The sequence below is a fragment of the Gopherus evgoodei genome, chromosome 7, assembly GCF_007399415.2.
Source record: "Gopherus evgoodei ecotype Sinaloan lineage chromosome 7, rGopEvg1_v1.p, whole genome shotgun sequence".
NCBI lineage: Eukaryota > Metazoa > Chordata > Testudines > Testudinidae > Gopherus > Gopherus evgoodei.
Genome location: NC_044328.1, coordinates 61,272,400 through 61,298,479, shown reverse-complemented (window position 1 = coordinate 61,298,479; position 26,080 = coordinate 61,272,400). Strand labels below are relative to the sequence as shown.

Here is a 26,080-nt window from a genome sequence, read left to right as displayed (position 1 = left end):
GACGTTTCACCAACATCCACGTGGGATGGCCGGGAAGGGTTCATGACGCTCGCGTCTTCAGGAACACTAATCTGTTTAAACGGCTGCAGCAAGGGATTTACTTCCCAGACCAGAAAATAACAGTTGGGGATGTTGAAATGCCTATAGTTATCCTTGGGGATCCAGCCTACCCCTTGATGCCATGGCTCATGAAGCTATACACTGGCAGCCTGGACAGTGGTCAGGAGCTCTTCAACTGCAGGCTGAGCAAGTGCAGAATGGTGGTAGAATGTGCATTTGGATGTTTAAAGGGACGCTGGCACATGTTACTGACTCGCTCAGACCTCAGCCAAACCAATATTCCCATTGTTATTGCTGCTTGCTGTGTGCTCCACAATCTCTGTGAGAGTAAGGGGGAGACCTTTATGGTGGGTTGGGAGGTTGAGGCAAATCGCTTGGCTGCTGATTACACGCAGCCAGACAACAGGGCGATTAGAAGAGCACACCAGGAAGTGCTGCGCATCAGAGAAGCTTTGGAAACCAGTTTCATGACTGGCCAGGGTATGGTGTGACTGTTGTGTTTGTTTCTCCTTGATGAACCCCCCTCCTTGATTGACTCATTCCCTGTAAGCAACCCACCCTCCCCCTTTGATCACGGCTTGCTTTCTAAGGAAATAAAATCACTATCATTTAAAAATCATGTATTCTTTATTAACTGATTATAAAAAGAGGGAGAGAACTGACAAGGTAGCCCGGGTGGGGTTTGGGAGGAGGATAGGAGGGGAGGAAAAGGCCACTTCAGAAGTTCAAAATAATTACAGCCTTTTGCTTGGGCTGTCCACCGAGGTGGAGTGGGCGGGTGCATGGAGACTCCCCCTTACACGTCTGGGTGAGGAGGCTATGGAACATGGTGAGGGGGGAGGGCAGTTATACAGGGGCTGCAGCGGCACTCTGTGATCCTGCTGCCGTTCCTGAAGCTCCACCAGACGCCGGAGCACGTCAGTTTGATCATGCAGCAGTCCCAGCATTGCATCCTGCCACCTCTCATCTCGAGCGTCTCTCCTCTCCTCCCGTTTGTCCCTCATGGCCTCACGTTCACTGGCAGCTTTCCTGTACTGGGATAGGGTGACCTTCCACTCATTCAGATGAGCTCTTTCATTGCAGGTCGATTCCATGATTTCCGAGAACATTTCGTCTCACGTCCGTTGTTTTTTTTTTTGCCATCTTATCTGAGATGGCCTTCAGGACGGAGGAAGGAGGCTTGAAAAATTTGCAGCTGCAGGAAGGAGGGGGAAAAAGGGAGAGAAGTATTTAAAAAGATACATTTTACAGAACAATGCTTATACTCTTTCACGGTGAACAACACTATTCACATTACATAGCACATATGATTTCAGTACAAGGTCACATTTTGCATCTTAATATTGAGTGCCTGCAGCTTTGGTGTTAGAGATCACAGACGCAGGTCCAGGCAGCAGAATTTAGCTTGCATGCGGCCATGGTAAGCCATCGTCTTTTGGCTTCTGCAGCATTCATAAAAGCAGCGCCCTCCTTTCCCACATACCAAGCAAAGCCCATTGAGTGCTGCGGTTTTCCTGTTAACATGGAGCAGCAGAAACCAAACTAAACTCCCCTGCTCCCCTCCAATTCTCTGGGATGATCGCTTTATCCCTCCCTCCACCGCATAGCTGGTATCAGGGAAGATCCCTGCAGAAACCAAACTAACCCCCACCCCCCGCATCCAATTCTCTGGGATGATCAGTTTACCCTTCCCCCCACTGCATGGCTGGTATCAGGGAAGATCCCTGCTAGCCAAACGCGAAAAGCTCAGCGCCAATGCCACCTCCCTCCTCCCCCGGGCTTAGCTAACTGCAGGGAAGGATTTCTTTTCAGCCACAGGCAAACAGCCCGATAGGAATGTCCACCTCTGTCCCCTTAATTAAATTCCTGTATTTCAACCAGGTTACCATGAACGATATCACTCTCCTGAGGATAACAAAGCGAGATAAAGAACGGATGTTGCTTGAATGCCAGCAAACACTGGGACCATACGCTGCCAGGCTTTGCCATACAATGATTACTTGCCACTAGCATGGCGTGGTCAAGTGTCCTACCATGGAGGATGGAATAAGGTTGCAGTGCCCAGAAACTTTCTGCAAAGGGTTTTGGAGAACATCTAGGAGAGCTTCATGGAGATGTCCCTGTCCACTCTATCCCCAGACACGTTAACAGACTTTTCCAGTAGCTGTACTGGCCATGAATGCATCCCAAGTCCTCAGGGCAAATTAATCATTAAAAAACGCTTGCTTTTAAAGCATGTTTTATATTTACAAAAGTACACTCACCAGATGTTGCTTCCATGGCTTCATGGTCTGGGATACTGCCTTGGGAGAGTTGGGAGGGTACTTCATTCAGGCTGAGAAAAAAAATCCTGGCTTTTGGAGGAACGGAGTGCTGTGTGCTCTCCGCAAGCTCGTCGTCGTCATCCTCATCTTTCTCCCCATCTGCAGAATCCTCAAGCATGGCTAAGATTACCCCCTCCTTGGAATCCACGGTCAGAGGTGGGGTTGTGGTGGCGCCCCCCACTAGAATTGCATGCAGCTCAGTGTAGAAGCGGCATGTCTGTGGCTCTGACGCGGACCTTCTGTTTGCTTCTTTGGTTTTCTGATAGGCTTGTGTGAGCTCCTTAACTTTCACGTGGCACTGTAGTGAGTCCCTGCAGTGAGATTTTTCAAATGTTTTGGCATTTCGTCTTTTGGAACGTAGTTCTGCTAGTTCAGAATCCTCTCCCCATACAGCGATCAGATCCAGTACCTCCTGTACGGTCCATGCTGGAGCTCTTCTTCGATTCTCAGACTGCATGGTTACCTGTGCTGATGAGCTCTGCATGGTCACCTGTGCTGATCATCTCTCCACGCTGGGCAAAAAGGAAATGAAATTCAAAAGTTTCCAGAGCTTTTCCTGTCTACGTGACCAGCGCATCAGAGTTCAGATTGCTGTCTAGAGAGGTCACAATGGTGCACTGAGGGATAGCTCCTGGAGGCCAATACCATCAAATTGCAGCCACACTAATCCTAATTCGAAATGGCAATGTCGATTTCGGCACTACTCGGGGAGGAGTACAGAAATTGATTTTAAGAGCTCTTTATATCGAAGTAAAGGAATTCATTGTATGGATGGGTGCAGAGTTAATTTAATTTAACGCTGCTAAATTCGACATAAACTCATAGTGTAGACCAGGCCAAAGAGACATAAAACTAAACCAGAAAAGAGCACTCTTATTCCAGAATGAGGGTCCACACACAGAGATCTATTGGTATAACTATACCAGTGTAATTATACTAGTATAGTCGTGCCTTTAATTTTCCGCTTGTAGCCAGCCCTTAGCACCTTGTTCAGCTTTCTATATTCTCTGTGCAATTTCATGTGCATATGGTATTCTTTACTTCCGAAACCATTAAGTGTTGTTATGGGCAATGAAACATCTTCCATGTTACTCTTGGAGGTAGCTGCATGACTATCGTGGTTTATTTCTGTATGTTGTATAGCCCTGATTTTCTGAAAAGTTTCTGAGAAATTTACCGCTCTTGGGAAAAATGGGGTTTTGGACAAATAGGAGAGTAATGCCCGGTTCAGGTAGCTGAGATCACCTTCATTTACACATGTGGTTAACTGGAAGTCAGATGATTGGAGGTGTATTATACACAGTTTATAAATCAATTTGTAATATTCTTTGCAGTCGTCTGGCACGACTCATTATCTCTATAGAATCCCACTGCAGTCTCCCAACCCCACACTGTACTGCCAACACCACCACAGGAGTTTTCTTTTGTTATCAGCTGACAGCTTCAGTGCCTGGTACATCCAGCCTTGCAGGGGAGTCATGTTTTCTGGAGGTATTGGGGATGTCCTTGAATCTGTTGCCTGGAGTAGAGTTGTTTTTGAGATTGGATTCTACAGGGTTCTATAGTTGTGAGAGGGTTAATTAAATAATGCCAAAAAAGGGCACTTATCTCTGTTCCAAAAGCAGCTTAAACACAGCATTGTGATTACTGGCTGGTTGAGAAAATTTCTACTGTTTTTGTTTTGTTTTGTTTGTAAAGAGAAATGAAGCCAGTGATTTAATTCCTTAGTTATGTTTAGCAACACTTGGGGGGTGGGGAGCGGGTTTTTGTAATATGCTCTTTACCTTCTGTCCTAATACGCAATTAAAATGCAGATAATGTATTCCAGTTCTTAAGATGGATTGTTGCTGAAGTGGTGTCATGTCTGGGCTAGCTTATCTCATGATAAATACCTCTGCTGTCCACTGAAAGATTAAACGCCATGGCTACTGAGGTTGTTTTGGGGTCTTGTAAGCAGATAAGAATGTGTTACTCGTTTTTAATAAAATATATCAATCTGTGTTTTCTGAAGGGTCCTTGGTCAGTGCCTGCCATTGAGAAGGTGGCGCTGGCAAAGTCTAATAATGATACTTGTACACAAAACTGGCTTTACCATTCCATGAGTATCATAATTTATTGACAGGAGTGCTTTATTGAACCCTCTTGTATCTGGAGTGTGGGGATGAGGCGCTTGAGCTGCTGTTGTAAGACCTCATTTAGCTGTCTAGCAGAAAAGATTTCTTTCCCAGAGTCTAATCCAGCAGGAGCCATGAGAGAATGTTATCAGTTAGGTACAGAAATCTCAGATGGCTCGGGTGCGTGGGACACACGCGGATGCCATGGTCTGGAATCCATCGTACTGTGACAGTGATGCATTCAGCATATCCATTCAGGGAAGCACAGTTCCCTTTCTGAGGGCTGGGCATTCATACTGCAGGCTTTTAGAGGTGCTCTAATTGAAGGGCTTTAAAGTGATGTGAGGTGGGAGTGGGGAAGGGTTTTAGATTCCCTAGTAGAACTAGCATCAGACAAATCCACCCTCTCTTTCATATGAGTGTGGAGAGCGAGATGATATTCCATCAGGGACAGAGCTATGATAAACAAAACGAACTGCTAGGTGTAATAGGAATGAAACTACAATTCACAACGGCAGACATTGGAGTGCAAACTTGGAATCCTGTTGTGCCAGTATAAAGTTTGCACTCATGTAAATATACCATGAGAATGTGTCTTGCAGAATCTGTCCTTCCCCTCTCATAGAATATTAGGGTTGGAAGAGACCTCAGGAGGTCATGTAGTCCAACCCCCTGCTCAAAGTAGGACCAACACCAACTAAATCATCCCAGCCAGGGCTTTGTCGAGCTGTGCCTTAAAAACCTCTAAGGATGGAGATTCCACTAGGTAACCCATTCCAGTGCTTCACCACCGTCCTAGTGAAATAGTGTTTCCTAATATCCAAAATCCTAATATTCCTCTTCCCCTCCCCTCCCCCCCTCCAGTCATTGGGTGTGAGAAAGCAGCTTTTTACAGTGTTTCAAGGACAGAGAAATCAATATAGGCAAAGACCAGTTTTGTGACACAATATTCACTCCATGTTGGCTTCAAAGTGTCATGAAAGGGGTTGGGAGAAAGAGGAGTGTGGGGGAGGGGTGCGGGGGCAGCTCATCACCCTTGCCTGAGAAAGGAGTATTAGAAAAAAGCCTTTAAAACTGTTAAGCCTGTTAAGTAGAATTATACATAGCTGGAGCCTTGTCACAGTTCTGGTTTTAAACAAATTATAGTGCGTATCAGTTGATACTGTGAATTATGGACAGAAATTGCTGGTTGGAATCCAAGTTTCCATCTTTCCAAGCAGCTGCTTTGCCACTAAAGTAAAAGAACAGATAAAGCCAAGAGGGACTCTGTTAAACTCAATCCACAGACAGTGCGCATGGGCTGCAGGGCTCAGTGGGTTACCTTTGTTTGTACTGCATTCCAGTTGGCCTACGTGCCAAGCCTAGTTTTGACTACAGTAGCTGAAAGGTCAGAACAAAATCCCAAATGGATATTTATCCCTGTCTCTAAAATGAATGGAGCCCCATAAGTGGCATAGCTGACACTTTTTCAGCTGTGGGATGGGCTGAGGCAGAGATAAAAGGGATTTAGAAAACAGAATTCAGAATGAGATGTAGAGGTTACTTGCTAACCCAGTACCTTCCATGTCCCTAGCTTGGTCACTAATCTTAATTCTTTACTTACATTTCACCACTGCTGAAAAACAATTCTGTGCTAATATATTATTTTGACCAGAGATGCTAATGTGCAGGTGCAGGGTAGCATGAAGCCTGACTCGGAAAAGAGATTAACAAACCTATTTAATTCTGCTCCTCTTGCTGAGTGTTGATGGTGGGGCCAACAGATCACAGTTTTGCTGTTTTTATCATCATAATTCCTTGATGTCGTTTCTCATGTGGTGATTTCCTAGTGCTATACCCATGCAAATCAAAATTCTCAACACCTCTTTCAGATGGGAATATGCTGCTCATTTTCCAGATGCATAAAATGAGGCTCAGAGAGTTTGTGGCTTCCCTAAGGTTACATAGCAAGTCAGTAGCAAAGCTGGGGATAAAAACAGAAGCCAAGATTTTTCAAAAGTGACTAGTAGTTTTTGTGGTTTAAAGAAAGACATCTTAAAAGATCCAGATTTTTAGAGGGTGGCTGTTGCTCAGCACTTTTGAAAATCAGACTCCTTTAAGGTATGTCAAGATGTCACAAAATCACTAGTCACTTTTGAAAGTCTTGCCTGAATCCTGAATCCCAGTGCTGTGCTTACTGCCATCACAACTTCTTCCAGAACCATTTTTAAATGACATTTTTTATCAAGGCATACTTATCATTCTAACTGAAAGTACCGAGATCCAAAGCTTTCCTAACTAATACTTAGGCAAGTATAGCTAGGCTCAGTTGTGTAATCTCAGTCCTTATTTGCTGGCCATGTAATGGTACAGTGCATCTGAAATACTTGTGAGAGCAAGAGGTATTTTTTCCCACAGAAATAGAACGGCAAGTCCTTTATGTCCTTGTTGTCTTAAAATCCAGACTTCTTGGATGTTGCCAGCAGCTCTGCTGTTTCATTTTAGTGGCATTTGGTGAAATAGTTCTGTAGTTCTTTGTGTAAAAGGAACCTTTGTTATTGGCTTCACAAAAGCTCCTAGTGGAGTTTGGTTTACCTAGCTAGGTGTCGTCATGTGACTTTGGAATGTCATTGTTGAATTTAAAATACAGAGCTTCTGCCTGTGCATACTTCGCGGGCCCCCTGACAGCTCCCTTTCCCAAACCAGAAGAGAAAAAAAATCATCCTCAGGAAGGAAGGTTAAACCTGTGAGGTGTAACATCCGTGGTCTCTCTGACTGTATAGTTGGCAGAAGTGCATGAACTTTGTTCAGTGATCTTTCTTGTTCTTTTTATCTTGCAGATTGAGGGATTTTAATGGCTTTCAGGTAGAAGCCAAGTGGAGACAATCAAAATGAATTCTATGGACAGGCACATACAGCAGACCAATGACCGGCTGCAGTGCATAAAACAGGTAAGCTGAAACTGGAAACTGCTACTAGGAGTAAAGCTAGAGCAGCCACTGCATCGCATTGCCTGGCATGGCACATAGCTGCCCTCAGAGCCTGTATAATGATCATCATCTTTGCCTTTTTGTAAGGGGCATGGGGGGAACATTCTAATCTGGCTGAGTAGACAAATGTCTCCTGCAAGGATCACCACAGAACGAAACCTTTCAAACTCCCCAGAGAGTCAGTTGTCTGCTTGGGTTAATAAGTTTGCTCCCTAGAAGCAGAGAGCAGTGAACAAACCAAATGTTAGTAGATGTTTGTTCTTAATATGTGGTTTTTAAAAAGGTTTCTTGCTAAATAACAACTAAGCTGAGCTTTAGGGACTGGAGACTGGGGCTGAATTTTCATAAGGGATCCAGAGAAAAGCAACGAGAATGATTAAAGGTCTTGAGAACATGACCTATGAAGGAAGGCTGAAGGAATTGGGTTTGTTTAGTTTGGAAAAGAGAAGACTGAGAGGGGACATGATAGCAGTTTTCAGGTATCTAAAAGGGTGTCATCAGGAGGAGGGAGAAAACTTGTTCACCTTAGCCTCCAATGATAGAACAAGAAGCAATGGGCTTAAACTGCAGCAAGGGAGATTTAGGTTGGACATTAGGAAAAAGTTCCTAACTGTCAGGGTAGTTAAACACTGGAATAGATTGCCTAGGGAGGTTGTGGAATCTCCATCTCTGGAGATATTTAAGAGTAGGTTAGATAAATGTCTATTAGGGATGGTCTAAACAGTATTTGGTCCTGCCATGAGGGCAGGGGACTGGACTCGATGACCTCTCGAGGTCCCTTCCAGTCCTAGAGTCTATGAGTCTATAAGCATCTAAGGCCCACATTCAGCAATGACGTAGGAACTTTGGAGCCTAAGTTTCATTGAAAGTCAGTGGGACTTAGGCTCGCTCCCACTGATTCCAGTGGGAACTAGTTGCTTAAATACCTTTGAGGATCTGGGCCCTAATACCTAAATCACTTTTGAAAATGGAATTTAGGCTCCAGAATCCCTTTGGGGCTTTGAAATTGTTACCCTCTCTGCATTACTGGGCGAGGAAAGAAGTAGTTCCAAATGCTTATCTAATTGATGGCAGAAGTTGACACCATCTTTGCCTGCTCATTCCTCCTTGTGAGCTGTGCTGCCTGGCTCCCGACCTCCAGCTGCATACTTTCTCTGACAGGAATCTGTCAATGTGGGTGGGTGATAGTGGGGGTGCGGTTTCTCAATTTGAGATGAGGCTAAAGGTTGCTGTATTTTGTTTCCAACCAATTCAAATGCCCCTCTCCCCCGCCCCCCAAATGTGTAAAATGTATTCGGGAGATCTCTTAACCCAACTGGATCCATGAGATGAACTCTAAAATATCACTCATTAGAGTTGGATAAAATGTTGTGAATTTTTGTTTCAGTGAAATTTCAAATTACAGCCAAAAAAAGGGGACATGTTTTTCATAACACTTTCCACAATTTCCCCCCCGTTTTGACTTGTTCACCTCTTGTACTACTTGCTGAACAATTTGGACCATGATGGTCCAGAGGCCAGTATAGATTATTTGCTTCCAGTTTTTTAATCTCTGCAGGGCAGGGTTGGTCTCTATTATATGTTTATACAGTACCAGCATGATGGGGTTCTAGCCTTTAGGTACTACTGTGATACAAATAGTAAATAATTCTAGTAGGATCCCCAGTAAATGTCTGTTTTAACTAAGTATGAAATCTTGCCCTCATAGCATAAAAATCTCTCTCTGTTAAAAACATACATTATGCTGTGGTCCTCTCTCCCCTCACAACTTTCTTTTGCACAGTGGAGTGAGAATTTAGTGCCCTAGCTTAAATGCTCATTTGAAGCTCAGTTTAAAGTAAGAACAAGTGGTGGTATATTGGCTACACTGAGACTTCTGAAACATCTTCTATTGCTTTTGTCTGCTCCCTTGCTCTTAGCTTTAGAAATAGCCACCATTATTTAGCATCACACTATGCAGCACTATCTGGTGTGTGGCTGTTAGCAAAGGATTATGTTTTTTAAGTTAAAGGATTTTTTTTTCATACAAATCAATTATTTTAAAGCAGCTGAAAGCTTTGGTTCTGAAAGTTTGTTTATTTGCTAGTCTGGTGTTACTGACGTGGTGAGCTGAAAAAAGCTGCTTTTAGGAAGGTTAGAAGATTGTCTAAAACAGCTGATCCCCCCTCCCTTTTTTTTTTTTTTTTTTTTTTTTAAAATAAGCACAGATGCTGGGACAAATCTGATGAGTCTGGTTCATGGAATTCAGTTGGTCCAAATCCACTCCAAGTCAAGTGACCTGAAAGTTATCTCATGGCTGTACAGAGGCCCAAGTGAAATTAAGTTGTGGGGCCTCATCCCCGCTCCTTGGGGATAAGTATCCACATCTCCCCAAATCAATCTTGTTTGGCACTAATTGGCCTGCTTCCTGACAGTCACAACCAAGAGGCCAAGAGCAGGTGGAGCGTTGGGAGCAACCTTGCTTTCCCAACCCTAGAAGCAGACCTCCAGGTCAGGTTGAGAGAGACAGATGAGGCCGGATGGAAGATGCTGTTCTCTGGGTATTCCATGGGTAAATGAAGGGTCTCTTTTTCCAGAGGTGCCAGCCTTTCATATGCACAGAATTCACATATATTTTTTGTAATAATCCAAGGCAAAACACAATAAAGCTTTTTCAGAAGAACAGTTTTTGGCTGCTGTAACCGGGCAGACTCACCCCTGTGGCGCCTCCTACTGGTCGTCCTTGGGAATTAGCTCAGTCCAGTGTCCAGAGTGCCCTCTGCAGGCCGGTGATCCACCTTCCAGCTACTGGCCCCGTGTCCCTCTCTGGACCCCGGTGCCCTTTTACATAGGGTGCTGCCCCCTGGCAGTGACCCTTTGTTCTCAGGGTCTCCCCTCCCTAGGGAACCCCCGCCCTCTATTCCCACCTTGCCTCAGTATATGGCTACTGCCAGTCATTGTCTAGCCCCACACCCTGGGGCAGACTGCAGTATCAGCCAACTCATCACTGACAAGGAGGGTTTGGACCTGCTGCCTTGGCCTACCCCTGGGCTGCACCTTGTAACCCCCAGTACTAGCTCCCTGCAGCGAGGCCCTTCTCCTTCTACAGGCAGAGGAAGGCTGTTTGTTTGTACTCCTAGCTTCTCTGCCTTATATAAGGGCCTGTTGCTCAGTTTGGGGCATGGCCCCAGCTGCTGCCACTTCCCCCAATCAGCCCAGCCTAAAAGGCTGCTTTCTCCAGCCCCAGCCCTTATCCAGGGCTGTTTTAACCCTTTCAAGGCCGGAACAGTGGTCCACCCTGCTACAGCTGCATAGTGAATACTTTGTTAGTTAAACCACTAATACTGCACCCAAACAGTGCTACTTTGATTTAGTTACCTAATCTCAGGAAGAGGAGGAAGGAAGGAAAGCCAGCAACCTTCCCAGCATTCATAGGACGTTCCCAGTTGTGTGTGGAATGGAGGCTGGCTGGAAGATGAGTTAACAGAGGACTTTGTGTTCCATTTGTGTAGGTTAGGGAACGGTGCCACAGCGCAGCAAACACAGTGATTTTTGTTTTGCAAGACACCAGGAGGATAAGTGGCAATCTTGGCAAGTGAGAATGGCCCACCACCTCCTACAAGGGAGAAAGTAGAAGAGTTCTGGCTATCTAAATTTGAACACGGTTGCTTATTTACCCTCACCCACTAACAACTGTAGCCTGGCAAGCCAGCAGTTGAATGCAGAGAATGCACACCGAGTTCAGTTCCTCAGCAGAAGCTTCTTTGCTTTGGGCTTTATTTATGTAGAGTAATGCATTTAGCCTATAAAAAAACCCTTAGTTTATCACAGTTTTAGTAATGGCAATTTTAAAATCCTATACAATGTCTTTTATGAGAGTGGGAAAAGATCACATAAATTGACTCCACCCTACTGGTTCAGTGCTGGGAATCTTTGGCCCATGCATTGTTAATGCCCTCCTGGTATCAATAGAGTCCTTGCTTGAAAACGTTTACTGCGTTTGCTCATAGGTTGGCCCAGATCCCCAGATGGTGTAAATCTGTGGAGCTGTGTTGCTTTACAGCAGCCCCTTGCTCTTACTTACATACACCTCCCTTGATATAGGGAGCCTGATCATACTTTGTGCTATGTACTGACAGTTGGGAATCATGGCTGTGTCAGATATCCTTCTCCACCTTATCTACTCCACTTCACCACAACCACCCACCCCACCACCTAATGAACAAAAAGAAACATTGCCCTTCTCTCCTAGAAATATGTGTGCTTTGTGAGATTAACATGTCAGGAGCATGAAAGGCCACACACACACACACACACACACACACACACACACACACACACACACACACACACACACACACACACACACACACTCTCTCTCTCTCTCTCTCTCTCTCTCTCTCTCTCTCTCTCTCTCTCTCTAAATCTTTCCTTGGCGTCCAGTGTCTACACATTTTATAACCTTGCTGCAGCTATTGGCCCATGCAACCAGACTGAGAACTGTCTGCTGCACTCCCTGCCCCCCACCCCAACCCCTGAGAAACACTATAAATGGTAATCCCTGTGCCTCTTTAACTGGATCAGGTTACAACAGAGGGTCAGCGCAGGTTTCTTTCTTCCCAGCTCTCCCAGTCTCTCAGACACAGACAATCCTTTTCTGACTCCACTGACTCCTGTTTCAGGATTAAAGTTGTGATTTCCTCCTTAATTTTTGCATTTTAAAAAGGAAACAAAAACCTGTATATTGATCCACTAGCGAGCAAATGAGGTGTATTAGTAACAAAAATGTTTCAGAGTAGATAAAACAGGACAAACAGCAGATAAGGAAATATATAAGCTCTTTAAAAAAATTACCAGCCTTCTGTGAAACTGTAACAGCTTGTGTGGTCTCTCAGTGTGAATACTACAGCATACACAGGAGTATGTTCTCTAAAATCAAGGGTACATATTTTTCAGTGTTCAGAAGAAAAACTTAAAGTGATATTCTTTCCTTGGTATGTAGAATTAGTTCACCATAGCACAAAAGAGAGTTGTAGATGAACTGCGGGGGAGGAGGTGGACCTTATTGACCTTAGTTACATTTTTACATTTGTTTAAGCGAAGTGCTCATCAAAGGTGCAGGACTGATAGCCCCTGCAAACTGAAGTTCTCTGTTCACAGAACACTTACAGCACAAACAGATCCCCCACACCATCTGGCTAATATAGCTTAGCCCAGGGTTTCTCAAACTGGGGTCTGTGGACCCCTGGAGGTCTGCAAGGGTACTCTAGGGAGTCTGTGAGTCATCCCTGCGGTCGCCAGCCCCGCTGATTAACTTCTCCCCCTCCCTCCCAGTAGAGTGAGGTGGGATGAGACCTTGGGGGAGAGACTGAGCAGGGAAGGCTTGGGGGGCCGCAAACACTTCAAAATCAAAATGGGGATCCTCAGGTTGCTAAAGTTTGAGAAGCACTAGCCTGAGCGGCCCACGCAGTGGTGAGAGGATAGTTTAGTTTCCATTCTCTCCTTCAGTCCTCTGCTGGGACTGCCCAATGAGTGCTCAACACTGTGGTATATTTTGGGAGGCAACCCAGTAGTCTTATTCACACTGGTAACTTTCAGTAACTGCCAAACAACTGGGCTGGATATGAGCTAGCCCAGGGATAGGCAACCTATGGCACACGTGCCACAGGTGGCACATGAGCTGATTTTCAGTGGCACTCACACTGCCTGGGTCCTGGCCACTGGTCCGGGGGCTCTGCATTTTAATTTAATTTTAAATGAAGCTTCTTAAACATTTTAAAAACCTTATTTACTTTACATACAACAATAGTTTAGTTATATATTATAGACTTATAGAAAGAGATCTTCTAAAAACGTTAAAATGCATTACCGGCACATGAAACCTTAAATTAGAGTGAATAAATGAAGACTCGGCACACCACTTTGGAAAGGTTGCTGACCCCTGAGCTAGCCACTAGGAGAATAATAATAATAAAAGACTGACTGTATATCCTATGACCAGTCCCCCCCAGCAATCCTGTCATCCCCATTGTAGTATTTGCTCTTTACTCATTCCTCATAATACCCTTGTGATTCTTCAGCCAAGTAAACAATTACTTGAGTCATAGCATCCATTATTTTTCTTAGGCAGTACAAGCAAATTCCAGGCCTCCTGCAAAGTCTTTGGATTGGACCCCTGTGGCCTTAAAAATGTCTAAATTCGAAATGTAGAGCTGCCCCAACCCTGAGACTTCCTGGCTGCTGTCTACTGCTTTCTGAACTGGCTCTGTTTGCATACAGCTTTTTATGGCTTTTGTGAAATTCTTGAAGTGAGAAAGGTCAGAAAATCTTTCCATGTAAAAATTACAAAATACATCTGATATCTTGATACTGGATTGAGGATTGCCTTCATGATGTTAAAGCTGTGTTGAAATAGCCACGTTTATTTCCAGTAATAGGTTAAAGGAAGTATCTGGAGGTCCTCTGGTATCTGGGGTACTTTGCTGTGGTGGGAGTGGAGAGTGCTGTTTCCGCTGCATGTGTCATGTTACATCAGGGTGCACTGAACAATATCACATCAAGCGATGCTCTATCACTCCTAATGGAAAGCACACATCATATTACTGATTTCTAGAAACAGATTAGTATTTCTTCCCCTTCTCTTCAAAGAAGGAGCTTGCTGAATTGCTGTGGTTTGAATGCATTTTATTGCCTAGCTGGCCATTCGGCAGATGTATGTTAAAAAGTCTAATTGTACGTGTTTGTGTTGCTTCTTTCTTTCTGCAATTGCAAACTAACCTTGGGAACAGCCTTTTTCTTTTTCTGCCTTCAGTGCTTGGATTTTTTTGTAACTTGCCATTTAGTGGAAAGTTGGATTCTTCACGTATTTGCATAACTTCTGTTAGCATGAAAATCCTGAAGCCATTTGAAAAAAAATCTTCCTACTTTCCAAAATCTCTTATTGGAGAATGTCGGTGTTCCCAACTCATAAGCACTATTAACGTATTTTTGACTGGTGTGGGTTAATGGTGTAAAGGTAGTAATAAAGATACTTGAAAGTTGCATAATTCACTAATTTTAAAAATAAATGGCATTTTGCCATAGAGACCGTTTGGGCAGAAACATCTTCTTATTAGTGGTTGTAGTTCCATGTAGCTACTGCTGTTTTTTAGTACTGAATTATCAGTGGCTTATACCAATAAAGATAAGGTTGAAAAGGGCCCTTTCTTTACCTTAAAAAAAAGTTGTGTTTTTTATAGATTATTGGTTGGTCTGTTCATCAAAAGTGTCCTAGTATCTATCTTGCTCCTATTTTTCCTGAGGCCTGTATAGTTACAAATTCTTTGTCTGCTTCCCTCCTCGGTCCATTGGAACATCTCTCTGCTGTGGGTAAATATGTTTAGGAAAAGACTTGCTTTCCTGGCTTCTCAAGACCATTTGTAGACTTTATCCATCAACATTTCTGCCATCTTTGATCCTTCATCTTGGTAGGCTGCCCTTCTGATATGAGCAGTCAGGATGTGAGGAAAAGGGAAAAGGATATGGTGTGGTATGAACAGGCTTGAGGAAGGAAACACATGCTTTCTACCCATGTTTGTGTCAAAGGCAGAATTGGAGTGGCTTGTTACTTGAGAATTGGCTGGGTTTATGAAAGGTGCAGCCTCTTGAATATGATCCTTCCACTTTTTGATCTGGGCTAGTGGTGAGTGTGCCAAGTTCTATCAATTGCCTTATCATAGCACCTGTTTCTAAGGGATGAATGATTTTTCCATAGAGGGATTGTATTCTCTCAAACCTTTTAATCCTGGAAGTCTACAATATCAGGAAGACTATTACTCTTCCACATAATTATCTCATCTGACCTACTGCTAAAAATGGCATGTGATTTTCATGGGTAAATAAAGGCTATAATTTTAACAATACTGGAAATCCAAAAGGCTATGGGTCAATCATGCACATGGAATTCTTTGATTAGCAGCTGGCCTTTGCTCTGCATTGAATATGTGATACAACTGGTAGCATGTCTCTGATTTTTGACATCACATTTTTGCCTTGTCTGTCAAGTTGAATATCTTTACAGGAGCAAGGTTCTGCTTATTTCCTTTCATATGCTTACACGTGTTAGTAGAGTAATGAATCCATGTGCTTCAGACAATGGATACAATTAATATATTATCTATGGACAGTTAGATTAGATTAGATCTGTCCAAAAATAGGGGGGAGGGGTAAATACGGAATAATTTTATGTACCATTTTTTTTTCTTCAAAATGTTCTTACTGTCTCTCTTTTAGCACCCCGGTCCTTCCATTTCACACAACTCTGCCATTAAAACTGAAGGAGAACTCTGTCGGTGGTGGTAGAATGTGCTCTTCTGTACACCAGCTAGGAAGGTCCATTCTCATTTATTAATGTGCAGTGCACCAAGACAGCATGTTGTGATGCTGAATGTAGTTTCAGAATGTTGGTTAAACCACACAGCAGCATGTGCTGGAGCAAAGGACATGCTGCGGTTCTGAAAGTCGGTAACTCCAGAGAGATTAGATTTTTAAAAAAGAACACAAGTTTTCACCATGTTCATGCATCTTCAAACTGAACTTTGTATCTGAGCCTTGAGCTGCACCAGAGTATGTTGGTTGTTTACTATGTTATCCTTTGTTTTTCTCTAAATGATTTGTGTACCTGACTTAGGTCTTTGGGTGAGGAAGTCAGTTGCACAGCTATGGGATATATCCTGCTTGCTAGGTGAGAAGTTAGCCTGACTTTCATTTACTTAATGGTTCAAACCTAATCAATGTATGAATCGTTTAAGTCCATAAATCTGTTATGTTGTTGCTGTTAATAACTGGTATTGTGTGAGCCATTCCAGTATTCAGATGGTAACCTGCTAAAAGTCTGCTAGTCAGATTTTTAAAAGCACAGAATTGACTTGGGATTCTAAGTCTTGTTCTGAAAGGTGACTGAAGTACTTAGGATCTGAAATCCCATTAACTTTCAGTGAGATTTAGGCCCCTTAGTGCCTATATCATGTTTGGAAATGGGACTTAAGACCACATTTTTAAAGATACTTAGGTGCCTTTTAAAGATGCAGATAAATACCTAGTGGGATTTCCAAAAGCATCTAGCACTGATTTCATTTTAGGTACCTGAATACCTTTGAAATATGGCGAGCAGACTCCCGAGTCACTAAGGCACCTTTGAAAATGTTACCCTATGTTCCTTTTTGCTCTGGCAAGTCCCCACGTGTCTGTAAGTTTCCACGAATGCTTATTGGGATGTCTCTACAGAGTGTAAGTGCACAGCAAACTCGGGTGTAAATCTACAATGCTCTAGCCTGCTGCAAATGTGGACCCTCCTATTGTGCACTAAAAATTCCAAAGTCTGCTTCAGCGTAGCAGAGTCCACATGGCCAGTTAGTGCGTGGCAGGCCAGAGTGTTACAGATTCACATCTGTTTGCCATGCGCTAACTCTCCATATAGACAAGCCCTGAGAAAAGTCTCCCATCAGCCCATACATCCTTCTCTGCTAAGAAGGAGGGAAGAAGCTTTTATGATGCCAATTGAAGTAACTTATTTTCCATCAGGTTCTTTAAATATTGGATCAGGGTAGGGGGAAGAAACTGTTATTTCCAAGCAGACATAATGGCCATTTATATTAATAACATCACGGTGCTCCGTGGCATAATGGAGCTTTTCTTCCTTAGCTGGTTAGGGCTAGCTGCCAGAGATCTTCCCACCCTCCTCCCTGCATTTGAGCTCTTTGATTTCTAACTGAAAAAGAAGCTGACATGACAGAGTTGCCCTTCTCCCGCAAATGCATAAAACACAGAAGTACATGGGGTAAGGAAGGGAGGGGAGAAGGGTAATTTCCTTGGGGGAGGGTCACTTCCTATTTGGATGAACTGGTTACAGAAGCTGCTGAGATAGTGCTGCTGAGACTTTGACTTCCAACAGCAGATGTTTTTCTTTGGGTGGGTCTCTGTGTCCTTAGCTGTCTAATTACCTACCAGGCGGTGCAGTTCTGCTACTCTAAGCATTTGAAGATTCCTGGTTTTCCTCTTGCCTTTCTCGCTATTTGTGGGAAGCATTATGGCTCCCAAGAAGAGAGTCAGTAGGGCTGCTCAGGAATCTGAGATCAGAACTTCGGCGGTTACTCCGGTTACAAAGTTATTGCTACAGCAGTCTAGACTTGCTGAGACGGGAGTCGGAATCAGAGGTATGGTGACAACTGACTATCCCTTCTTGGTCAGCCTCTCACAGCCAGATAATGAGGAGGAGGTGATACTACAAACAATTCAAGCTTTGGAGCAGTGCATTGGACAGGTAACGTTGTCTAGCCAGTTTAGTTTAATAAACAAGCATTTTGTTTAACTTGAAATTGAAGCCAGAGGACAGAAACAAGGTAGCAACTAAAAGGAGAGCATCATTTGGTGACTCAGTGGGATATGAGGGTTATTTAGGGACATATCGCAACAGGCCCAGCCCTGTGGCACAAGTAACTGAAGAGACCTCCAGGTGTCATGGTCTTTAGGGACATTGCATTCCTGTTCTAGCTCAGGATCTCCAGGGCCATCCAGCTTTCCCCTTTGGCAGTAGGATTGGAAGGGAGAGGATGTCTTAACGGTCAGTTTCCCTCTATTCCTGTCTGAAAGCAGAAGTAAGATTCAGAAGCAACAGTGCAGTGCCTGCTAGAGCTTTAGCAGTTGAAAAAGACAATTTTTCATTTCACTCCAAACGTGAGAGTCTGAAATGAATCCTGAAATGAATCCATCATTTTTTGAATATGATGCTTACTGGGATGCTTAGCTTATATAAAAAGCCAGGATCCCAAATTATTTATTAGTCTGTTTTGAAGCAGCCCTACACTGAAACTGTAAACCCAGATGGAAGTGGGCAAGATGTATAGGATGGTAATTAAAAGAGCCCTGTCTATTGGAGGTACAGAAAGAGTAGAACAGACAGGTTATATGCCTGCAAACTTGTTCATTGCTGTCTGGTATTGCTGCCTGCAAAATCTTTTTCCCTTCAGAATTATCAGTCCTATTTTTTCCAGAGTAAGATAGGGATAAACAAGAAGAGGAGAAGGAAAGTGAATGGTTGGGCTCTAGGTTTCAAGAACGTAGATGGCGAGTGTCATTCTTGTGTCCTGGAAAATTAATGGTTCTATGGGGTATTTGTCTTATGTTTGTGGGCAAACAAAAGCATTTTTAAATATTTGTTCAGGGTTTCATGAAAAGGAAATTGATGACTTTTTAAAGACTAAATCGAACTCTGAACAGTTGCCTGCAATGCCAGTTACAAATATTCTTCCTGAAACTGAAGTAGACGATGATTTAAAAAAAAAAAAAAAGGACTGAGTTATGAATCTGGTGCTATGGGGGATTTGACCCCTCAAAATTGAATCTCTGAAACAGTCACCCTATAAGTGATCATAGTGTGGAAAATTAAGTTAAATGTATCAGGATATGGTTTGAAACAAATTTTGAACATTCAGATGGCTTGTGTTGTTTCTCAGGGTAATCATCACTGAATGTTCCTTCCTATTGGAAATTGTAAAATTGCTGTTGGCAATGGAACTTTAATTTCCAGTGTTAGTTGTAGCCTTCAGGTTGGCCATTTAAGACAATGAAGAGGTTAATCAATTAGACGCACCTCTTCCTATACCTGGCCCTTGCTAAATATAACTCTGAAGCTTTCTGAATGCATATTTATCTTTATTGCAATGAGTATTGCAAATTTCATCTTTCCTAGGAATACTGAAAAATCATTCCCGTGCAGACATTTTATATACAATGTATATTTTGCTGATGGGGGCTGGTGAAAGTAGGACATGTTTGGATGTATGTGCTGTTAGAGTGGCATCAGTTCTGTTCATTCTATATGGACTATGAGATTAAAATAATAAAGCTAAAACACAGAAATATAAGGAAGACACATGATAAATATTTAAGTGTTCAGTAAATGAGCAAAAAACCTTTGAAAAAGTACATGTCAAACCCAATACAGTATATGTAATTTGACAGTTGGCTGTGGATTTCTTATTTTTTTTTTTAAGGAAATCTCTGCCCTTATGCCACTAGAATTGAGAAAATAGAATAAAAATTGAGTTTGGTCCATTGGAAAGAGCAAGGAAATGGGAATCAGTACTTCTGCTTACTTTTGCCAACTCTGTTCTTGGCTCCCTTAGTGCTGTTGGGCAACTCAATCTCCCTGTGCCTCAGCTGCCCTTTTTGCAGTAACTCATGATTAATACTTTCCAACCATTTTCGGGTTATTGTGACCTTCACTGATTTCATTAAATCAGTTTGAGATTCTCCGGTGGAAGGTGCTGTAGAATTACTTATCAATTGTATTTTGCACGTGTAACAATCTACGTTTTCCAAGAACTATTCAGACATTACTTATGAATAAACTCAGATAATTCAAAATGCTGTCATTTCAGCTTCAAATTATATAATTGTTCCTAATGTGGAATTTTGCAGACCGAGGACCTACTGACCTGTGGTCGCCGCATATCCTATTTTAAAATACATTGCACAAGTAGTTTCTTTTAAACAAGATAAGTAAGCATGTGTCTGGAACAAATCAGCTTCCAGCAATAAAATCCATTAACAACTTTTCCTGAAGTAAAAGGTTTAGATTGTCATCCACATAGGGAGACCTGGTATATTTTGGAGGGAAAGACTGACACATACCTTGAGAATGGTATCAGAGGGGTAACCGTGTTAGTCTGGATCTGTAAAAGCAGCAGAGAGTCCTGTGGCACCTTATAGACTAACAGACATATTGGAGCATGAGCTTTCGTGCATCCGCTGAAGTGGGTATTCACCCATGAAAGCTCATGCTCCAATACGTCTGTTAGTCTATAAGGTGCCATAGGACTCTTTGCTACCTTGGGAATGGTAACTCAGAAACACGTTGAGATATTTAAAAACTCAAACGGCCTTGCTAAATGGCACAGGCATTGAAGATGGAAGTTCCTATATCATTAAATTGGTCCCAACACCTTTGCCCAGGGTTTCTTTGTGTAAACAGTTTGGCTAACTAGAGTGGGCAATATCCAGTATTCATCCACCCAGAATAGAAAGAGGTAAATGTTAGACTCACCCACCCACGGTGTTGTATTTTATTACAACCTTTTATATTGGAAATCAAATGGAGGAGAAGGGGGAGAAACCTATATAAAATCCAATATGAGTACGGATGTTTTCATGAGTCTTACTTAAATTTCACAGCAGACAGGATCTCACAGATCTAAATGGCTTGGAACTTACCCACTTGAGAGACCCACCCCTTCCCCCATATCACAGTTCTGGCTCTAGTTTGTCCCCCAGAATAGGACAGAGGGTGGTAGTGAAGAGTGTGTTCTATTTGAAAGCCCATTAGCTCTGGAACTCATTCCCCCATCCCTCCTGCTCCAAAATGGCCCAAATTTCTTGACTTTCTGGGGACACTGCAAAATCATACACAATTGATAGGAGCTGCTGAAGTTTTGGGGCTTTGCATGGAATAGGAAGGGGCAGTATATTTTGCTGTGTGTTTTCTTGTGGGTATTTTAACTTACGAGTGATATTCTAAGAGACCGTACGATTAATTTTTATTGGGACACCTAGAAGCCATGTACAGGCATTTTATTTCTAATATATTTTGGATGTAAATTTGTAAGTATACAAAAAGGTTTCCAGAAGCGCTATAATCCCAATTACTCGTGCCTTGAGCTAGCACATGTGAACCAGGTCAAGGTGGCTAGAAAATGAAATTGATCAGTCTAGTTAAAGTCTCCAATATGAGTGCAGTGCACCAGTTAGACTAACTAGATTTCATAAATGTTTTTGGTATTAATAACCTTAGGCAGTGATGTTTAGACATGAAGATGTGAGGAGCCATATAATCATTAAAAAGGGTCCTGGAGAGCCAGGAAATCCTAACTTTACACACTGAAGTTTGCATTGTAATACTGAAGCTTTGTATCATTATGCCTGGTCAGGAAAATATGATTAAACAATCAATTTAATAACTATGCTCTGATTATCTTGAGACTCATTGTGGCTTCTTGCTTCTCTTTCACTCGTCACACACTCCCACTCCAAGGTACTTTTCTCCTCTCTGAAGGAAGGATTCAAGAAGCAGTGTCCATAATGATAATCCAGATGTCCAGCACTTTCCATGGGGCCTTGTGTGTCATGGAGTGTTCTTTTGATCGACATCGCTCTTGTTCCACTTTAGAATAGGCAGAAGGGGAAGCACAAATCAGGTCTTCCTTATGTATACCACAGTGATGTGAGAGCTCCAGGTTTAGTATTACCATTCCTCAGGTGGTGATGGTGACATGGCTAAAGACTGGATTGGCAAATGTTGTTGTAACTGGATATATACGTTACTATTGAGCAAAATGAGCTGTTGCCGCTAAAGTGAGCCCGTTTTCTCTGCTGGCTATGAGAATGAGATACCAGGCTCAGGTCTTAAATTGCAAAGGCACGTTGGCCAGCTTGGCAGGGCAGAGTATAGCACAACAGCTATAATTTTTGTTATAGAGAAGGTGTATTTGTTGTTTTCTGCCTTATTAGGAGACAAAAGTTCTATTGTAAATATTCCGCATGTACTGCAGCTATTTATATACTAAGCATATAACCCAGAAAAGAGATGCAGCCCATGTAATTCTGATCAGCAAAGTCAGACTAATCCTCATTTCAGCTCTTTTAGGTTCTGCTAATGGTTTTCAAGAACAGCCTCATGATGAATATATTGCTGACACATAACATGGCTTTTTAAAGTAGGTGGACAAGATGGAGTTGCTCCCAGACACACATTATCCCCTACCCCCTCACCCCCACTCCTCCTCCGCAATTCAAAAGCAAATCTTGTGATCACTGAATTAAGGGACCAGCACTGCAAAGTAGTTTAGCTGACATTGCTATTTAAATTTTGAAAAATGAATTGGATAAATTCTGGAATCAATTCTGCAAACATCTGTGTATCATTGTGAGGCCATGGCTACACTGGTGCTTTACAGCATTGCAACTTTCGTGCTCAGGGGTGTGAAAAAACACCCCCCTGAGTGCTGCAAGATACAGCGCCGTAAAGCCTCAGTGTAATCAGTGCCGCAGCGCTGGGAGCACGGCACCCAGCGCTGCAAGCTACACCAGTAAGGGATGTGGTTTATGTGCAGCGCTGGGAGAGCTCTCTCTCAGCGCTGGCTCTCTGATCACACTCACACTTCAAAGCGCTGCCACAGCAGCTCTCCGAAATTTCAAGTGTGGCCATACCCAGAGAGTGGCCTTTGTTTTGCAAGTGATCTCCTGCCCATGGGGACAATGTTCTCATGTGAACAGAAGATTTAACATGAGTTGGAAAGACTCAGTGTGGGCCAGATTCAGTTCTGACCTACACAGTGGGGTCAGTTACCTGTCTGGGGACAAGCGGGTTGGAAAACAGCTTGTTGAAAACTTCAGAAAAAAAGGTAGTGAAACATTTTCCCATGAATATTCTTTAGCTGAAATGTCAAATTTTCAAAAAATTTCAACTACTCTATAAACTGAACAAAACCCAGCAACAATATTTGAAAAATTCTTTGTCAAAATTTCCAAAATATTTGTGAAGCCCTAGAAATTGATTTGGTATGCACTGGCCATGCAAAAAAAAAAAGCATGTCACTTACAAATGGTGGGGAAGCAAACGGGGCTTTGCAATAAACACGTTAGTATAAGTTTAAGAAGCAGAAGAGGTGTAAAAGGAAAGCAGGGAGATAATTAAGCTTGGAAGCACTGCTTTATTTGGTACACTCTCGTTGCTTTTCCCTTTAACCCATAGTATGGTCTATTGGTGTGTACATTGAGAACACTCTGCATGTCTGCTGAATTCTGCATCAGTATAAGTTATGCTGCCTCGTTGATTACTATACAATTCCTTGCGCCTATTTTCAGCCCATGTACACTGAATTTTGCTCATGGATTTCCATGGGAGTGGCACTTACGTATCCAGGGACTGAACTGGACACTGCTTGTCTGTGCTGATATTTTCCCTGTTTTCTTTTAAATACTCTGGATAAAGATGTTCTTTCCTTGCTCACTATTTATTGTTTTCCTTCCCTTGAAATGGGAACTGGAAATACTGAAATGTATCGAAGGCGGCCTGCTTTCAAGTGTATCTTCTCTTAGTAGCTGTAGATTTTATTCCTAGGTCTGTGTCCTTGTATGAGTAATTTAATCTGTCTGTTCCTCAGTTTATCCATTGATAATAGGGAGTGTTTGGAAGCTTAATAAACATTTGTAGGGCAATTTGAGAGCCCCTGATGAAAGATGCTCCATATAAGTGCAAGGTATTCTTAAAGACTAGTGAATGAGAAAAGCATTTGAAATTTGAAAAAGTTTCTATCTGGATGCAGAGTTCACAGCTTGAACCTTTTTATTTGCCTATATAAAAAACAATCTTTGTTACAGAAGGAGTCTGTAGAGCTATTCCTTTTAGAGAATTGCACTATGTATCACTATATGTCGATAAGCACAGCTCAATTCCCTAAAAGAAAGAAAATAGCTCAATATTCCCCTCTATCCTCCTGAAGAAAGAAAGGACATTTTGATTCTTGGTTTCAGTTGTGTTTTTAATTTACTAAGTATAGTTCCTGACGTATACAGACTCTCAGATGTATAATCACATTACTTTACCATCACAAAAGAGAAAAACTACCTATTTTGGGTCATGGCTTTTTCCATTTTAGAAGCACATCAGCAATTAGTGGCTCATATTTCTACAACACCACTTTAGTCCCATAAGAGCCAATGAAGGGCATGTCAGGGAGTGAGAAAGGGACTGAATTCATGAATGAAGAACCATAGCAGTTATCCATGCATGAGAGGGAGGAGATCACGGCTGGGCTTACTCGCTGAGCCTCTTGAGCATTTAGACTAATAAAAGGCTGTATTAATAAATTACTGTGAATGATCATGGCTGATATGCAGGTCCTTTGCTTTTTGAATGTGGTGGGAATGACTTATCAAATTTAGGTCTAATAGCCACATATTTGTATGCTATACACAAAGAACTGCCTGGTCTCATATCAGTCAGTCAATGGTGTCTGAATGAGAGTTATGTTTACATTATTTAGACAGGCAATTTATTTTAATTTCAGCGCTAAGCTTGCTTTGTCTAGTACACAGGACCACACTAATTCTGCTCCAGTGTTGTTTAAGTTGCAGAGAATCCTTCTAATCTTTCCTGTTTTGTCTTTTGCTGTTCTGTGCGTATTCAAAGCTGCAGTATGTTTTCATTAAACACAGCGAAAAGCAAGTCCAGGTGAATTTTAAGATGGAGTAAATGATTAGAACACATTGACTGATTTTAAATAGAAATGATAGTTTTTGATTTGCAGCAAAAAAAGTTTTCTTGGCTGGTGGACTCTGCAGAAGCAGCTGGACCCCATATCTTTCATACTAAAGGAATAGATTTGGGGATTGCCAGAGATGAAGAAGATGCTTTTAGAGGTAGATAACTTTGGCCAGATTGTCAGCTGGTGTTACTTGACTTCTCTGAAAAGGAACTAGCCCAATTTCAGTGTTGCCAATTCTTGAGATTTTAATATAGGGTCTCGTGATGTTTGGTGGATATCTTTTTAATTCCCAGTTCTTGGAGTCATGGGTTAATTTTCTAGTGTAGAAAAGGCAACATATGGCTAGTTGGAGCAAGTTGATACTGTATGTCTTTTTCCAAGCAGTGAAAATCTCCATTTGTTGGTAGTTGTATTCTTCTACTCTAATACAAAATTGCAAGGCTTTGTGTGGCTAGTGAAGCCAGAGACTAGGCAGGGGCCGAAGTGGCAATCCATGTGAGAAATGCAGTGACTGTAGGCCACTGTTAATTAACCTGGAATCTAGCAGCATGGCTTAGCGTCTGTGTGATTAGTTATGTTATCATTCAGCAGTTCAATTAAAGCAAGACATAAGACACAGAGCAGTTGTAACTGGGCAAAATAAACAGACAACTTGAGTCAGCTTTCATAATTTGGTGCGACATCACATAAATACATGCAATAACTTGTTTAGCATAGTTAAGCGGTTTGCTACTCAAAAGCATCCTATTTGCATGACATCCCATTTGAGCAGCAGTTAAGATATGGTAAATTAGTTCTGTGTCTTCAGAGCCTGGCATGTTTCAAAGAAAAGAAAAAAAAATACTTCCCCCCATATGCATTTGTAAATTAAAATTCCACATTTAATTTCCATAGCAACATATAAAAACACAGTCTGTACTGAGATTATTTTGTTTTCCATATTATTGTTGTCATGTTAGTGATGTCTTGATATATGCATGATAACATTAACCCTCTGTAATTACTCTTAATTTTGCACTGTTGTCCCAGAAGTTACTGCATTGCTATATCTACAACATGTTGGTATACATCTGGGTTGTAATCTTCTATATTTATAGGTGATACACCTGGTATCCTAGCCATATTTCATTCCAGATAACTGATTTCTGTCTTCCTAAATTTTTTTTCCTCAAGATTTCAGTTGTATAAGGCTTGCATTTTGGTGTGGGTGTATAGAGAACTCAGTATATAAAGAGTATATGACTTCTTGTTTTACAGTGCTCTGGAATCCTTTGAAAATTTCAAATCTATATTACATATGCCTGTCTTGCCCATATTTGTGCATGAACTGA

At 42.2% G+C, this 26,080-nt stretch overlaps 1 protein-coding gene across 14 annotated transcripts in view; it reads left to right on the top strand.

Moving 5' to 3' along the window:
• ZMIZ1 (zinc finger MIZ-type containing 1) overlaps nt 1–26,080 on the top strand; it is a 508,413-nt gene that overhangs the window by 278,864 nt on the left and 203,469 nt on the right. For all 14 annotated transcript variants that reach the window (XM_030569259.1, XM_030569249.1, XM_030569248.1 and 11 more), the window contains one exon: nt 7,318–7,428. In XM_030569259.1, coding sequence (XP_030425119.1) covers nt 7,369–7,428 — 60 coding nt within the window. In that variant the 5' untranslated portion in view covers nt 7,318–7,368. The remainder of the gene's footprint in view (nt 1–7,317; nt 7,429–26,080) is intronic.